At 42.6% G+C, this 15,624-nt stretch overlaps 3 protein-coding genes across 3 annotated transcripts in view; 1 reads left to right on the top strand and 2 right to left on the bottom strand.

Annotated features, from left to right (window-relative positions):
- Nucleotides 1-1,804, top strand: part of LOC103385877 (sodium-dependent neutral amino acid transporter SLC6A17-like) — a 13,621-nt gene extending 11,817 nt beyond the window's left edge. Inside the window, exon 12 of the mRNA XM_008319893.3 lies at nt 41-1,804. Coding sequence (XP_008318115.1) covers nt 41-457 — 417 coding nt within the window. The 3' untranslated portion in view covers nt 458-1,804. The remainder of the gene's footprint in view (nt 1-40) is intronic.
- Nucleotides 1,805-3,347: 1,543 nt separating this feature from the next.
- LOC103385878 (tripartite motif-containing protein 16-like) lies at nt 3,348-7,880 on the bottom strand. The gene is made up of 7 exons (XM_008319894.3): nt 7,179-7,880; nt 6,273-6,368; nt 5,947-6,180; nt 4,937-5,105; nt 4,745-4,846; nt 4,475-4,549; nt 3,348-4,172 (listed from the first exon to the last, which is right to left on the bottom strand). Exons 1-7 carry the CDS (start codon nt 7,536-7,538, stop codon nt 3,628-3,630), a joined length of 1,581 nt encoding a protein of 526 aa, XP_008318116.1. The 5' UTR covers nt 7,539-7,880; the 3' UTR covers nt 3,348-3,627.
- A 184-nt stretch (nt 7,881-8,064) lies between these two features.
- Nucleotides 8,065-15,367, bottom strand: strip1 (striatin interacting protein 1). Its single transcript, XM_008319895.3, has 20 exons — nt 15,213-15,367; nt 14,570-14,639; nt 14,410-14,484; nt 14,169-14,303; nt 13,866-13,986; nt 13,598-13,773; nt 13,383-13,510; nt 13,118-13,300; nt 12,264-12,484; nt 12,099-12,164; nt 11,956-12,019; nt 11,811-11,882; nt 11,628-11,702; nt 11,327-11,424; nt 11,098-11,224; nt 10,663-10,763; nt 10,485-10,551; nt 10,257-10,361; nt 9,941-10,145; nt 8,065-9,425 (listed from the first exon to the last, which is right to left on the bottom strand). Exons 1-20 carry the CDS (start codon nt 15,321-15,323, stop codon nt 9,178-9,180), a joined length of 2,448 nt encoding a protein of 815 aa, XP_008318117.1. The 5' UTR covers nt 15,324-15,367; the 3' UTR covers nt 8,065-9,177.
- Nucleotides 15,368-15,624: the final 257 nt, after the last annotated feature.

The following is a 15,624-nucleotide window of genomic DNA, read 5'->3' as shown; positions in this document are numbered from 1 at the left end:
TGTGTATGTGTGTATGTGTGTATGTGTGTATGTGTCACAGGCTCAGGAGCGTTTCCAGAGCTACCCTCCGTGGGCGCTGGGCATGTGCTTCTCTCTCATCATCGTGGCCATGCTCCCTCTCCCCGTCGTCTTCATCGTCCGTCACTTCAACCTGATGTCGGACGGCTCCAACAAGCTGTCGGTGTCCTACCGTAAAAGCATGTTGAAGGACATCTCCAGTCTGGAGGAGCAGGACGAGTCCAGGTTCATCCTGGGCGCCAAAGGCGGCGCAGCGGCAGCAGCACAGAGCGGTGCAGCGGCACACAGGTCGTACCTGACCCCCGCAGGGACCAAACCCCTGGATCCAAACTCCCTGTCTCCGATCAGCTGCTACAGCACGGGCTACCAAAACGCTGCCATCAGCCCCACCACCCCGACAGCGCCACCAACGCCTGTCACCCCAGAGTCTGACTCTTAACCACCGTCCAAACATGTCTCCATCACCCAGAACCTGTAGCAATACTAACTGTTTGGACATAAAGTCTCCACCAGGGGTCACTGCAGCGCCAAGAATCCACATCAATGACCTACCTACACAGACCTGTTTATCATTTAACTAATCTGTACACGTTCAACATAGACAGTAGCCATGTTGGCAGCAGCTACAAATGTAAGGGCCGTAAATGATGAAAAAGACTGAGACAGTTTATTCACTGTTTTTTTTCTTTGCCTTTAGTTACAAGGTAACAGTCTCACCTTGAAAAAACAACGGCGCTGTAACGCCCTCCTCAGGCCAAGACACATAATTCCTCACTAAGAATGTAGTCAGTGCGATCAGCGCTCTGGTAACTAACTTCTCAATTTAGCTCATTTAGAAAGACTTGAACAAACATAAAGATTATTCTACTGTTACCGATTAGCTGAGGCTCCAAATCACTGAATATGTCATAAATAAATCAGAATAATGAGGCGGGTGGGGAGGGGAGGGAGGGGTCATATCTACTGCACCTCTTGAATGCGCTGAAAGAAAGCTTATTAAAGAATATAGCACAATTCAGGTCATAGATGGACCTCCTGACTGTCGTCAATGGACCCCCAGAGGTCCGGGAGCCCCTGGTTGAGAATTATCGCATATAAAAGAGCTAGCTTTATCATCACACTTTTTATGCACATCAGTTATTTTTCCATCCTAATGGTGAAAGTATATGGTAAATACATATGGAGTACAGTGTGTGTTAACTGTAATATCACATGATAAAACGATCCACAGAAACAACAGCGTGTTCTAACCCGTGGTTCGAGGTCACACAGAACGACGTGTTATTCATATTTTGCACAAGATTGTCGCCACCAGAAATGAGCCATTACATCAACATTGAAGTAAATCATAGGTCCAGTATGCAGTACTGTACTCTTACTGTTAATATACACAAGGAATGTAGCTCCCCTGCCCCCCCTGCAGGGGGCGTGTGGATCAGGAGAAACCTTTACTTGTCGTCCAAACTCTTGGATGAACTTCTCAGGGTTGTTCATTGGAAGTCAGAGAACCAACACTGTAGATACCTTACCGGTCATCCAAACAGGTCACCAACGTAGGAGCAGCTTCTGGTCCACCTGACTGGTCACATGACATAAATCCAGTTCTTCCTCGTGATCATCAGCTCACTTCCTCCATGTTTCACCTTCTTTTCTTTTTTTTTCTTCCAGTAACGGAGCTAAACGTGTTTTTCTCTTCACTGCTTGTTCTTGCTCTCAGCTTCTTTGTCCTCCCTGTTCTCACACACTCACCTCACAGGTGCGTCTCATTAACCTCCTCCTCCTCCTCCAGCTCAAGCCTTACGTGAAGAAGGTTATTTTTTAATATATATATATATATTTTAGGTTGTATTTAATATTTAGCCGTTGTGTTGTGGTAAAATGTTTATATTTCTGTATTTGTACAGTACACACTGGTGTAAATATCATTGATTTCTCTTGTGTTATATATATATTTATATATATAGTATATATATGTGTGTACTGTATATATAGTATTCTCATGTAGTCTCCTTCTTAAAGAAGTTGTATCCATGAAGTTTATGTCTTTGGCTTTTTCGAGTCAACATGACTCCATACGCTGCTGTTGGAGTTTGTGCAACAAGGCTGTTATTAGCATTTAGCAATTAGCATAGGAGAAGTCAGCTGGTTAGTGAAGGCCATGTTTTTGGGTGTTTCTAAGTTCCAACATTGCTAGCCTCCCCCGAACGAGCAAAAAGCACAAACCCACACTTAGAAAACGACTGATGGCTAAATTGAGTGATTCTCAACCACTGTGCTGCGGCCCATTAGTGGACCATGAGACGGCAGCACGTCTACTAGGGAAGGTTAACTAGTATAACTTTATTGATCGGTTAGCTGTTATTTGTTTACATCTAAAAGCGTCAGGTCGGACGATTAAATAATTTTCCATTAGGTGGCAGCAGATAGCTAAAAAACATAAGAGCGACTCAGAGCTGCTAAAGAAGATTATTGTCTTTCATCAATTCCTGCGAGTTTATCAGCTAGAATATGGCACATTTGATGTCTGCTGCCCTCTAGAGGAATCAGTAGAAATGACAGCAAACTCATTGTGAAAGAATTGACAACAGTCTTTACCAGGTGTTTGGTTGGCCCAATCCACAATTCCACTTAGGTACCCACAATGCAATGGGACAACACTCTCCCTGCTGTGTCTGTACGTGGACTCAACTCCGTCCGGTTTTCTCTGTTTCGGTAGAGAAACTATTCTGTAGCGTCAAACTGCCGTAAATTCATCAGTAGAATACCCGTAATATCCCTTTACATAACCAAAGCAATATAAATAGCCTTTTACAGAAGTGTGTGTGGGTGTGTGTGTGTGTGAGATTGTGTAACGTTGTGTTAGCAGAGGGAGTCGTAATACTGGAAACCATCATAATTGGACTTTTCTTCGGTTTTGATTTTTAACAGAGACATCGATTAGAAACGTGATTAAATCCTGACTTTAATGAATTTGTCAAATCAACGTGTGAATAAACAAACAATACCTTCAACCAAAAATGCTTCATAAACTGGTTCCACACACTATCACACTACGTCGAACATTTTATATATATATTTATATATATATAGTAAAATATATGTAAACAAAGTATATATGAAAATATATATTTATAAAAAAAAATACAAAAAGAAACTGTAATGAAAACTGAATAAAAACGCAACCAGTGTGTTGCTAATTCAACGACGGTAAACACAACACCTCTTCCAGCAGATGGCGCCCTAGACAAAAGCCTACGTTGCCTAAGTTCAGAGTCGACTCAGTGGATACATTTAATATGTACCCACTTTATGCACCATTTTTCTTTTTTGGGGCAAGTTAGACAAAGCTCTGGGTCGTGGACTGGACTGTGGCTACCGGACCTGTTCAGCCAGGTCGGACGGCTAGTTGCACAGCTAGGTAAACGTGTTAATAAAATGCCTCCCCTCCCCTCCCCCACCGTCCAGAATTACTGGAGAATGTAAAACATTATCTCAAGTGAACTTCTTATTCTTTATAATAAATTTAAAAAAAGGACGCACACACAGACACACACACACACAGACAGACCTGCCTAAGTCTTTTGCACAGCACTCCATGATCTGGTGGTTTCACTGTCTCTCCTGTCTTAAATCACAGATCCTGATGCGACATCCTTCTCCAAGCCAGAAGCCTGGATACAGAGGTTCAGTGAACGCCTCAGCATTAAGCTTGTAAAGAAAGATCATAGTGTCCGACACCTCGTAAAAAGACACGGATCCTTCGTTGAACTTGACGTAGACCCCGATGGTGTGATGCTGGCGGGGCTTCGTCAGCTTGACGCTTTGATTTTTGTGACTCACTGAGTAGTCTAAAAACAGGTCCAGACTCCAGGAGTCAGCATTGGCCCCGAAGGCAGAACGTTTTGTTTGGGATTTCCTGTCTATTCTTTTGTAAGCGAGAGCGATCTCAGCCTTTTCACCTTTGACCTCTACCTCGTAGTAGCAGCGCTCAGCCTGTAGGGGCTCGCTGCACAGCAGCTGTCGCTGGTGAAGAAACCGTTTGGTCGAAGCTGAGTTCTTTAAACCCCGAGACACTCGCTCCACCACTGTGTCCCCCGGATACACCAACAGGTCCTGGTGGGCCGTGCTGGGGTCAAAGGTCAGAGGACAGGCATCTAGAACCACGGAGAGAGAAAGTCCGACTCAGTCCAGTGTTTGTTACTACTTCACAACATAATATATAGTTATAGTTAGTATTATTATATATTATTAGGTATAATTAATATTAGGATTCAACACCCCCTATTGACAAACAGGGGTACTGCAGTAAAACTTCAATAGCTGTCATTTGTAATTTTACTGCCGTCCAGGTCGACTGAACTTTGATTAACTTTACACTGCATGAAGTTGAAGTTTTTTTTTTTTAGTCAAAGTTAGGAAAACAGAGATTATGGTGAGCACAAAATAAAGAACTTACAGCGTAGAAACTCTGCTCTGGTCGTCGGCTCCTGGTGGTGATGAGTCAGTGAGTGGTTTGTGATGAACGGAGCCACTGTAAAAAAAAAAAACTTTCTTTGACATAAAAAAAATGTGTGTTGGTTCAGTCATTACTGCGGTGAAAGATTGTGTCGATAATCTGATTAATTTGACAAATGAATTTAAGTCATTACTGCGGTGAAAGATAATCTGATTAATTTGACAAATGAATTCACATATTGTTCACTAATTATTAGCTCTACAAACCCACCATCAGACTGTGCGACGCTGGGATGCTCTTCTTCCTGCAGGTCCTGCTCCTCTTCTTCCTCCTCCTCTTCCTCCTCCTCCTCCTCTGCTTCTTCTCCATCCACTTTTTAACGTGCCAGGATGTGAGAATAACACAGATATAAAACAGGTCATCGTAGATCATGACTCCTTCATTCTCTGTGAGAGTACGAACCAGATTCAAACACCGGGCCAAACTCTTTGTTGGAAAACTCTTCCAGCTTCGTCCCCAGAGCCTCAACACTTCTCTTCGTCAGCTCAAAGGGCAGAAATGGATCTGCTGACGCTGCAGACAGACAGCGGACGTGTTCCTCCTCACAGAGTTTCTGCAGGCAGGGCCATTCCTGAGGGTGAGAAGCAGAATTAACCGTTTAGATCAGCGCTCTTCAAACTTTTTGTGCCGGACTGCAGCGAGACACGGTAGAAAAAATGTACTTCAGTTATGACAAAACTATATTCTGTGTTATTATTCACCAATTGACTTGTACTGAGACTCACGTAGTCAGTGGAAAAACACTGAAACAACCAGTGAGTGTGAGCCAGTGGTGGGAAATCCACTCATTACTGTTTCTCTGGCTCCTCTAAGGCCTTGAAAACTCTATCCACATACTCCCTGTTACTGAGGCCCACGTGCACACAAACGTATCCAGCGCACGTCCAACCAGCGCTCTCGTACAGACAAGTGCATATCCAGCGCACGTGCAAGCGCCTGTGTTACTCTGTGTAAGACCCGCGCCCCGGAGTTTCATCAAAGCCTCGACGTGTAAGACCCACGCCCCGGAGTTTCATCAAAGCCTCGACAACAACTTTCACTCAATTCTCCAATAAACTCTTTAAAACAAACAACGTTGTTGTTGTTTAGTTTCTGTTTTATTCTTTATTCCAAGGTGACAAATTTGCCAAAACACTACTTTACTTTACATCCCAAAAAGAATCCAGTCATATCAAAACAAGTCATGTCAAAACAACAGGTCAAAGGTCATTCAGACCCTGTTCAGATACTAACAGAAGAAAGTCTGAAAGATGTTTTATTTTTAAAAATGTAATGACCCTTCTATGATGGTGTGATTTTTACCGCTCCACAGTAACGGCTGGTACCGACCGACCGGTCCTTGGTACAACACAGGTTGAGAACCGCTGCTGTGGTGCGTTGACGTTGAGTGAGTACATGAGTGATCACGATACCTGCAGGAAGTGGACGTCGTTGTCAGACTCGGCCAGACGATCCAGCTGAACCCTCCTCTGGTCCAACTCCTCGATCCTGGTCTCCAGTTCCTGGACAGATGTGATGAGCTGAGCTGCTGCCCCCTCCTGGTGAGCTTCGATCAGGCTCCTCAGTCTGAGGTAGTGGTTCTGGATGGAGCTGATGACACCGAGCAGGACGCTCTCACAGTGGTCCATCGTCTGTGTGGCCTCGTGCTGTGTCAGACACATCAGATCCAGTCCATCAACCGACCTCCGACTCCACAGACACTCCACAGACGCTCCACAGACACTCCACAGACGCTCACCTGGATGTGTTCAATGTCCTTCCTCAGTTTTTCACACTTCTTTTTCTGTTTCTTCAGAATCTTGGAGGATTTCGTTTGCATCTTCTTCAGCTCCTCCTACAACGTGTGAAAGACAAACACAAACAAACATTTTTATATTCACCAACAACACGTTAGGAAAGGGACAATTGTTTGTTATTATTATTATTATTATGAATTATTAGTAGTACAAAATTATTATCCTCAAGTACTAACATATTAACAGGTTCTGGTTGGCTTTTTACTTCATTTTTAATTAAAAAAAATTCACCAACAACACGTTAGGAAAGGGACAATTGTTTGTTATTATTATTATTATTATGAATTATTAGTAGTACAAAACATTTTCCCTCAAGTACTAACATATTAACAGGTTCTGGTTGGCTTTTTACTTCATTTTTAATTAAAAAAATACTGTTCCTTATCAGCCATACCTGGCCAACCTTTGGGGGCATAAAGTAGTAAAACCAGACCTGGCTTATGGCATAGGCCACTATAGGCTGTCATTAATGGCGCCCTCTGATGGAAGGGTTAATGTTTTGATTTCTCTGATTTTTTTTTTAATAACAATGGGCAATAAACGGTGCCAAACCACCGTACTGACTGTGCCTAACCCTCCAAAATGCAAAGTCGTACTTCGCATTTTGTACAAGGCCAGTGTCGTGGGAACAGGTTTGATTCTTGTCCCTCAAGAGAAATAGTTGGCAGAAGCTCACACACAAACCTTGAACCAAGGGAAAACACGAGGTTCAAAATCATCTAAAGCTCGTAAATAGGCTGGGATCGGCTCCAGCGCCCCCCTGCGACGCTGCAAAGGAATTGGTAGTAGATCATGGATGGATGGAACCATCCATCCATCCAAAAACTTGTTGTTTTTTTTTTGTGTACCTGCACCCTCCTTCGTTCCTCCCTGACACAGCCGATACTGTGTCCTCCGTGTTCGGCCTCGGCGCACACGGCACAGATGATCCGCTTATCCGTGCAGCAGTAAACATCCAGGGGAAAGCCGTGTCTCCAGCACATGACCCCTTCCGTTGAATCGTTGGAGCTGGAACTCCATGCTCTCTTCTGCGGGGTGCGACGATGACGGTCATCGTCGTCATCGAACGTGTGTCTACAATCAGGACGCCCGTTCCAACCGTCCTCGCCGCGGTCACATCTGGGACAGAGTAGGTGTCCACAGGTGAAGGTGACCAGGTGAACGCTGCATCTACAGCGGAGACGGTCTCCGTCATGTCTTCCCGCCATGTTCCAAACGAAAGGATGAGAATTTGAACTTAAAGCTGTGTCTTCCTCTTTCTGTGGCCAAGTGGGCGGGGCCACAAACTCAGTTCATCACTGCTGCTGAGTTTCGATTCATCACACGGTGATGTCTGACTACGTGTGCTACGCTGAAGTTAAGAGAGAGTCCACTTTAAACTCTAGGACAGCGGTGTCTAACATACGGTCCGCGGGCGAAAACCGGTCCGCTTCATAAATGTTGAAATCAAATTAAAAAAAATACGCAAACACTTCATGTTCAGGATGTTTTGAAGTTATATGTACACCCCTGCTCTAGGATGTGTTGCTGTTAACAGGAAAAATGACGAATTAAATCAACAACACAAAACAAAGAAATAATGAGGATGAATGCCAGTAATTTGCTACTGAAATGTAATAAATAAATAGTTCATACATCTAGTTTTAGTAGTTATTTTGGGGACAAAAATCAGTGCAAATATGTGCAAAAACCAGAAGGGATTCAGGATTCAGGGAAAAAAAAACACAAAAGTAGTGCTTTTTAAAACTGATACCATGTCAAGTGAATGGCAGCAAACTTTTATTACAGTATTTCAGATGTTACAAACAACACAAGGCTGTGATTAACAGGTTCACCAATTTACACGTGTGTTTTTTTGTTTGCCTACGCTTTAAAATAAAACAAACAAAAAAAGTCAAAAGGTAGAAAAGCTCAGAGAAGATTGTTGTATACAAGGCAACTTATTTTTTCATAACCAATAAGTTCAGTTCAAATCATGTGGGAGAGAAAAAGGAAACCAAAGTTGGCGATTGAATATATATATTTTTTTGTTCCACACATTGAGGTAATGGCAACTACAGTGGATAAATAAAATAATAACTTTGATGTACAAAACAATAAAACATAAAAAAAATGAATGAATGTTTTTAGAGAATGGTCCCAGAGTAAGGTTTGTAGACGGAGAAATTTAAATCAACAGCAGGAAGGATGTGACGAATGTTTGTTAATAAAGAAGTTAATATTTGTGTTGAAGAGAAATCACGGATGAGAAGCCTGTTTCTTAACAGTCGTCGACCTCCTCACATTAGAAACATCACAGCTCAGTAAAAACACACTCCGGTGTAGTGCTGAAGGTTATTGACCTGCAGTACCAGGTGGAGCCACAAGGAGTCAACAAGTAGTGGTAAAGTGTGGTAAAAGGTCAAATGACTTAAAAAAACTAAAACAAAACACTGTTGTTCTCAAAGGCATCAGTTCATCACATCAGAGCGTTTGGTTGTAGCTCTGGTAAAAACAGAGGCCCAGACCTACCCATGGTAATAACTGAAGGTAGACCTGGAGTCCAACCGTGGTCTAAAGCAGCGGTCTGTACCAGGCACCAGTCTGTCGGTATCACCTGTTACTGTGGACCAGTAATACCACACTATCGTCAAAGGATCATTATATTTTCAAAATAAAACGGAAACGGTAACGAATGACCTACGGACCGGCACCGGTCCCCGCACCAGGGATTGGGGACCCATAGTCTACAGTCTGTACAAAACACACGTCACATGACGTTTTCACTGAGATCTGAACCACTGACCATAATCTCCCGACTCAAACTGATGTAGTTGAAGAAAACAAATGATGTCACGACGATGGTTCTCACTGCAGCAGTTCTTCCCAGGATATAGGTTTGGAGAAGACCTCACGCTCCAGCCACAGGTCATAGTTCATCTGAAAGTCTTCAGGCAGGTCCACCCGCTGTCCGAGGACACTTTGCAAACAGTTGTCCACAGGCAGGAAGTCCGGATTGCTGTGACTTTTGTCGTAGCGACGACTGTTGAAGCGTTCGATATTGGCCCTCAGAGCGCACTCCTCGGCCTGGAAGTCCCAGGGACGGGCGTCCAGATCTGGTCAGGGTGAGAGGTCATTGGATTAGTTCATCAGATCTAACACTGAGGACGTTTGTTTGTCAGATTGATTTGAAATATGACAAAACATCACATAAAAATACAGCAAAAAAAAAAAAAGTCACAGCTTTTCAGTTTGCTATATAGGTTAGGCCAGGGATTGTCAAAGTGTGATGCGAGTCCGTGAGCTGCCACTAGGGGGTGTGCGAGATTAAAAAAAAAATTTAAATAGGATTTTTCCACACAACAAAGGTGTGTAAATAAACATTTCTTTTGTAATATTTACAAATAAAAGGCTGAGATTTTGATTATCAAGTAAATATAAATTGGAGGCGTCAACTTGGTTGGGATCTAGATGGGGGTGTGCATCCAAAAGAAAAGATTCATACAGACAATGAATGTAACTGAGGGTTCAATTTAACATTTTCAACATTTAACAAGTTTCTTTATGAAGTTAAAAATTTAAAAATGAATTAAAATGTATTAAATCAAAAAAACATTTTATTTCCACCTACCGTTTCCATACGCCCAGTCGTCATTGAGACGATGTCGGACCTTCTGATAGATGGCTGACATCGTCTTCATGTTGCTCTTCCTCCACTGACGTCCCAGGTATTTGGTCTGGACTTTGAGCAGTTTCAGAACGTAGAGCTGCATCATGGCTTGCTTTACTTTCAGCGCCCTCTTCAGGATGGGAGCCGACTTGAACACAACCAACATCTAGGTAAAAAAGAAAAAAGAAAACTAGCATTGAGAACTGAAGTCTGCATACACACACACACACACGTACAGGTGAGGGTACATGTGAGGGTAAACCCGTGGTTCTCTCACCATGGTCCTGGAGTGTTTCCACTTGGTCAGTTTGTTGAGAATCCTCAGCAGGTTAATACAGGAAAACAGATTCCTCCAGCAAAACTGATTGTTGTCTCCCGCTTCCTGAAATATTACATTAGATTCAAAACATGCAGTCAACGCAAACTATCACTAAGTAACGTTAAAAAAAAAAAAAAATTATCAACGCAAACTATCACCAAGTAACATAAAAAAAGAACAACTTACCAAACTCTCAGCAGTTAACTCTGGGAGCTCATGTACAACACAGTAAGGGAAGTCAAGGACTGAAATGCTGTTGAGACCAGAGAGTGGAGGAGTGAATGAAAGTCTTTTACTGAACTGTTCACCATCATTCACTGTTCATATGAACGTGGATTGTTGCAGTCACATGATTTCAAATGACCTGTTCTTAGCTGTGATGTAAGACATGATGTTCTGGTTGAAGAACTTCAGAATGAGAGGAATGCAGTTGGCGAACACCAGGTGTTGAGCCATGTACTCGAACTGTGGAGACATCGAGCGGGTTATTGATAAAACACTGAAGAAGATGAAGTGAGAAGGAACCATAAACTGTGAACAATAAATTAATGCTGAGGCTTTGGTACTGAATATAGAAGGTGTTACAGTCGTGGAATTAAAATTTTTAATTATTTTTCTTGAAGTGATTGAAGTGATCACTAGACTTATATATACTTTTTGCAGCCCCAACAACTGCCCCCTGCAGGTGAAATGCCGACTTAATTCTTTTGCATTAAGGGCAGGATGACTACACCCACTTCTTATCCACAGTCCCTGGTCAGCACACACGTGTGTGTGTGTGTGTGTGTGGTGTCAAGACAGACAGAATGTGGTTGAGTTTGAAGTGTTTGAGGAGCAGCAGCAGGATGGCAGAGATGGCCTTCACGATGATCTCTTTGTGTCGATTGACGTCCACACCCAGTTTCATGCTCTGCAGCACTGTGGTCCTGCAAAGACAGACAGACAGACAGACAGAGAGACAGACAGACAGTCAAGCCAACGGACGGTAAACCTCTGTGGGACGTGCTGCAGGCTGCATCGTCACTTACGGCATCTCCTCTGGGAGAACGTCCGCCAGGATGTTGATGGAGTCGGTTTTGGCTTTGGATGTTGGAGCTGCCGCGAGGAGGATCTTCAGCAGAGCGATCTGATGTTCATGGAGAAACATACTTTAGTTTATTTACAGCAGAGCGTTAATATGGAGATTAATATTTGTACAAAAACTGATGATATTTCTATTCTGTCAGACATAAAGAACATGGAAACTCCAGAGGAAAAACAGTTGTTCCCAAAGTGGGGGGCGAGGCCTCTGCTGGGGGGTTGAAAACACACCACCACAAACATGCTCACCATGTACTGAGGCAAACTGGGTAGAATTCCCTGATAGAGCAGCTCGGTGGAGCTCATCTCCACATCTTCTTCACCCTGAGAGAGAGAGAGAGAGAGAGAGAGAGAGGATAAACAAAAAGAAGTTATTTCTCACGCTACTAATGCAACAATTTAATAAACCAAAACTCTTTTGTTTCTACTTACGACCGACAGAGGGGTTTTCTGGAACTCCTCCTCTTTGGAGATCTGGATCTCAGCTATGGAGATGTACTTGTGCTGAAAAGCAGGAAACAAAAGTTGAGAAGCTGTTGATATATATTGATATAAAGTGATGGATAAACTCCCTCACCTGCTTTAACGTCTTAATGCTCTCATGAATGGGTCTGGGTAAACCAACAACTGTGTCTGTGTCACTGTGAGGTAAGAAAAAAAAACATTATTTACAGACACAGTTAGGGATCATTCTGAGAACATCAGTCAGAACACACTCACCTCCCGAGTGTGTAACCAATGAATTTACTTCGACTAGACTCCAGAAAGTTTTCAATGTCTTTTTCTCTGCAAAGAAAAGACGATATGGTTTAAAGACAAACAAATCATTTGATGCTCATGTTCAAAGTACGTGTGTTTATCTGTTAGGATCAGAGCGTGCAGTACCTGACTTTAGGAGCCCACGGCAGACCTTTAGGAAAGGAGACCCTCTCAGACGGAGGGTGAGGAATAGGTGGGGGCATCACCTCGTCCCTCTCCAGGGGGAAAGTCTCAGGCTCTAAAGAGTTGTCGTTGTCATCGCTGTCGTCCTCATCATCGCGAGCATCGTCAGCTTTGTACGGGTCTTTTTCGTTGAAGGCATCCAGGTTGTCCTGCTTGATCAGAGCCTGTGTGACCAACATGTCAATGTCATTTAAATGACATGGCTGTAGAAGAGTTAGATTGTTTCGTTTCATTGTTGGACCAGACTCTGACTGTTTTTTTATAGCTCCATTTAAAGTGTCACAGTAAATAGGTCATTTTTTGTTGGTGGGCCTGTTCGGTCAGGGCTGAGGACTTGTTTCCCGGCAACAGGGAGCCAGCCCCACACGTGACATGAGGGGGGTTGAAAACCAATATTATATTTATAATCAATGATTTATTAACAATGCCCAGCAGTTGGATTTGATTTAAATGCTTAAAAAAATGGTTCAGTATCTAAAAAAATCCACAGCAAAGAAAATGGTGTTCCTTCTTTAGGGTTCACCAGAACAGTGGAACTGGCAGACATTTTGACTTTTTAAAAAATAAATAAAGCTTTATTTAACTTGGCTTGGAATAGAGACTCTCTAGTCAGGGTATAATCAAGTTAGAATTGTTACTGTTAAAAAATTGGAAATGGAAAACAGGTCAATATCTGTACAACATCTCTATTGAATAGATAAAATAGAAAACCACAATATCCTGTGTTTGTGCAGACATCAGCAGGGGTAAAGACCTCTATTGATATTTGTGCAGACATCAGCAGGGGTAAAGATTACCTTGTGTTCACGGCGTGCACGTTTCTGTTGCTGCTCTATGAGGTCGGACGCTGACGCGGGAGGAGAAGCCGCTCTCATGCTGCGTATGACTCGAATGCAGTCCTCCGGCAGAGGAGGCAGACCCAGCTCCTCACGCTTACAAACCTTTATGCTCTGAAGCTTCTCAAAGCCACCAAGTGTGAACTGCGATGAAAAAAAGAGACGAAGATTTTGACCCGTGTCATTGTTGGACGAAGTGAATCAGAGCCGACTGTTGTTCTCTTACAAGTATGCTCTTCCACAAGAGTAACAACACTTTCTTCATTGGGAAGTGAGGGGCGTGTCCGCTGCAGAACTTAGTAACCATTCCAAAGAGCATGACAGAGATGGGCTCGTTGTTGAACAGAGGAGAACCTATGTTAGAGAAACAAGCTGAGGTTTTGTTTCTGTCATGTTTTGTAGAATCAGACAACAACAGAGACTAAGAGCTTTAATGTTTACCTAATTCTGCTCTGAAGGTTTCCCTGATTATTTTCCACTCCGGTCTGTCAGCCATGTCCTCCTGTTGGATCGTTTCCACCATCAGGTACATGATGTTGAGCAGCACCCGGAGATCTGTGCTGTCCGCCAGGGAGATGGCAGGTTTTCTCACAGCACTACTACAGGCAGCACTGTTACTGAATAAACGAGAAAATATGTTCTACATTTAAGCTGACAACGTCTTGTTTAAGCTGAATTAAATTCAAAAATTGTCTCATTGCCAACATACTCGATCTCCATGTTGAGTAGTTCCACCAGAGCAGAGAAGGTCCCCACGTCCAAGAGCAGGAAAATATTGTATCTCATCCAATGTTGCACCTCAGCCTCAGAGCTGCACTCAGCAAATGTTCCTGGACACAAACATGTTGAAAGAAAAGTCAATATGAAAATATATACATATATTAAAAAAAAAAAAAATCTTCAGGTAATCTGTCAACGTGGACTCTTTTAAAAATTTTCTTCAGGTAATCTGTCAACGTGGACTCTTTTAAAAAAAAAAATTTCTTCAGGTACTCTGTCAACATGGACTCACCCTGAGCCATATATAGAATTGCTCTTGCAACCTTCAGCCTCTTCTCCCTGGCAATTACCTCCAGACTGTCCAACAGGCGCATGGCATGAGCTCTGTGCTGGTCTTCATCGAGCTCTGTCCACTTCTTTTCAGACACTGAAAAAGAACATATTGAACAACACATGTCTGCGTTAGGTATCCAGTGTGTGTGCTTCCTACATTACAGATGGATTTCTCAGTGTGTGACAGTTTCATCACATACCATGTTCTCGAAATTCTTCCTCAAAACACTTTCTGTTCAGGGCAAACTCCGGTCCTTCTGTATAACTGTACAGTTCTGGAACGAACATACAGATCATTTATTAATTTATTTGTTCAGCTGAGATTGCGAAACTCTTGTGTCTGCATGAGGAAGTACAAACCTGACAGTTCTGCAGCCCACTTGTCTGTGTCAGCATATTCAAACTCCAAATCTGGAGACTCGGACAGACCCTGTGACAGACAGAGAGACCACTGAAATTCTGTTTAGTTTGGTGGCAATGTATCTCTACAATACAATGTTGTTTTTCTATTTTACTTTCTGATTTATCATAAACATCCACTACTGTAACCAGTACAAAAAACAACAACCCCGAAATCGATAATAAGCAGTTGAACCGGAATAGGACAATTAGAATTCCAGCAATACCAAACTCCATGACTTGACAGAGTCTGGACTATGATGATAGCATTAGCAACCTTTCCCCTTACCTAGCTGCGTTACCTGTAAGCCGCTGATAGCATCGGCAAGATACTCAATTTCTATTCCACCCTGTTGTGTGACACCATGCCCATGTAATTACTAACACAAGGAAAACACACAAAAAACTACAATCCTTTTTCCCCCCAATAAAGACTAAACTCTACAGTTGTAGAATACTTTTTCCCCAATAAAGACTAAACTCTACAGTTGTTTATTCTCACTGCGGAGTTCTGTTAGCAACGTTAGCATGTCACGGCTATCAGAGTTAGCTAACACTAACAGCGTTCATGATATAAACAGATAGCTCAATTCTTTCTTCGTACCTCGGAATCTTTTCTTGGGTTGCGGGTAAACTCGCCTCTACTCTTGTTTGGCAGCATGGCTCTCTGTTTATTGTTTACAGGTAGCCCTGCGCCGTTACCACCGACCTCCATTACTTCTGGCCACAGTGACTTCTCGCGAGAAGTGATCTGTCACAGAACTTCTGTGGCATTAATGCCCAAAGTCTCAAAAATACCACAGTCCGTGTATGTACTGATGATAATTGATCAGTTTCACATTTCTATATTTAAATGTTTTTACGCAGATTAGGACATTTGAACGATTTCGAAAAACGCTAGTTTTATTTGTAAAGTTTTATAATTTTTTTGCAATGCAGAAACGATAATAAAAAAATGATATCTAAATATAAATGTTTAAGTTTCAATTAATTAAAATATTCTTATAATATGTAAT

The sequence above is a fragment of the Cynoglossus semilaevis genome, chromosome 11, assembly GCF_000523025.1.
Source record: "Cynoglossus semilaevis isolate Cse_v1.0 chromosome 11, Cse_v1.0, whole genome shotgun sequence".
Classification (NCBI taxonomy): Eukaryota; Metazoa; Chordata; class Actinopteri; order Pleuronectiformes; family Cynoglossidae; genus Cynoglossus; species Cynoglossus semilaevis.
Note: the sequence above shows the minus strand (reverse complement) of the source record. Positions and strands in the feature narration are given on the sequence as shown.

What these genes read in the sequence shown, in the direction of transcription:
- strip1 (XM_008319895.3), bottom strand. Translation starts at nt 15,323, where the DNA reads ATGGAGGTCGGTGGTAACGGCGCAGGGCTACCTGTAAACAATAAACAG. An exon ending in CCAGTTTGCCTCAGTACATG is followed by an intron (nt 11,425 to 11,627) that starts GTGAGCATGTTT and finishes CATGAACATCAG; the next exon opens with ATCGCTCTGCTGAAGATCCT. An exon ending in AGTTAACTGCTGAGAGTTTG is followed by an intron (nt 10,362 to 10,484) that starts GTAAGTTGTTCT and finishes GTAATATTTCAG; the next exon opens with GAAGCGGGAGACAACAATCA.
- LOC103385878 (XM_008319894.3), bottom strand. Translation starts at nt 7,538, where the DNA reads ATGGCGGGAAGACATGACGGAGACCGTCTCCGCTGTAGATGCAGCGTT. An exon ending in CAGCGTCGCACAGTCTGATG is followed by an intron (nt 4,550 to 4,744) that starts GTGGGTTTGTAG and finishes TTTTTTTTACAG; the next exon opens with TGGCTCCGTTCATCACAAAC. An exon ending in CAGAGCAGAGTTTCTACGCT is followed by an intron (nt 4,173 to 4,474) that starts GTAAGTTCTTTA and finishes CCGTGGTTCTAG; the next exon opens with ATGCCTGTCCTCTGACCTTT.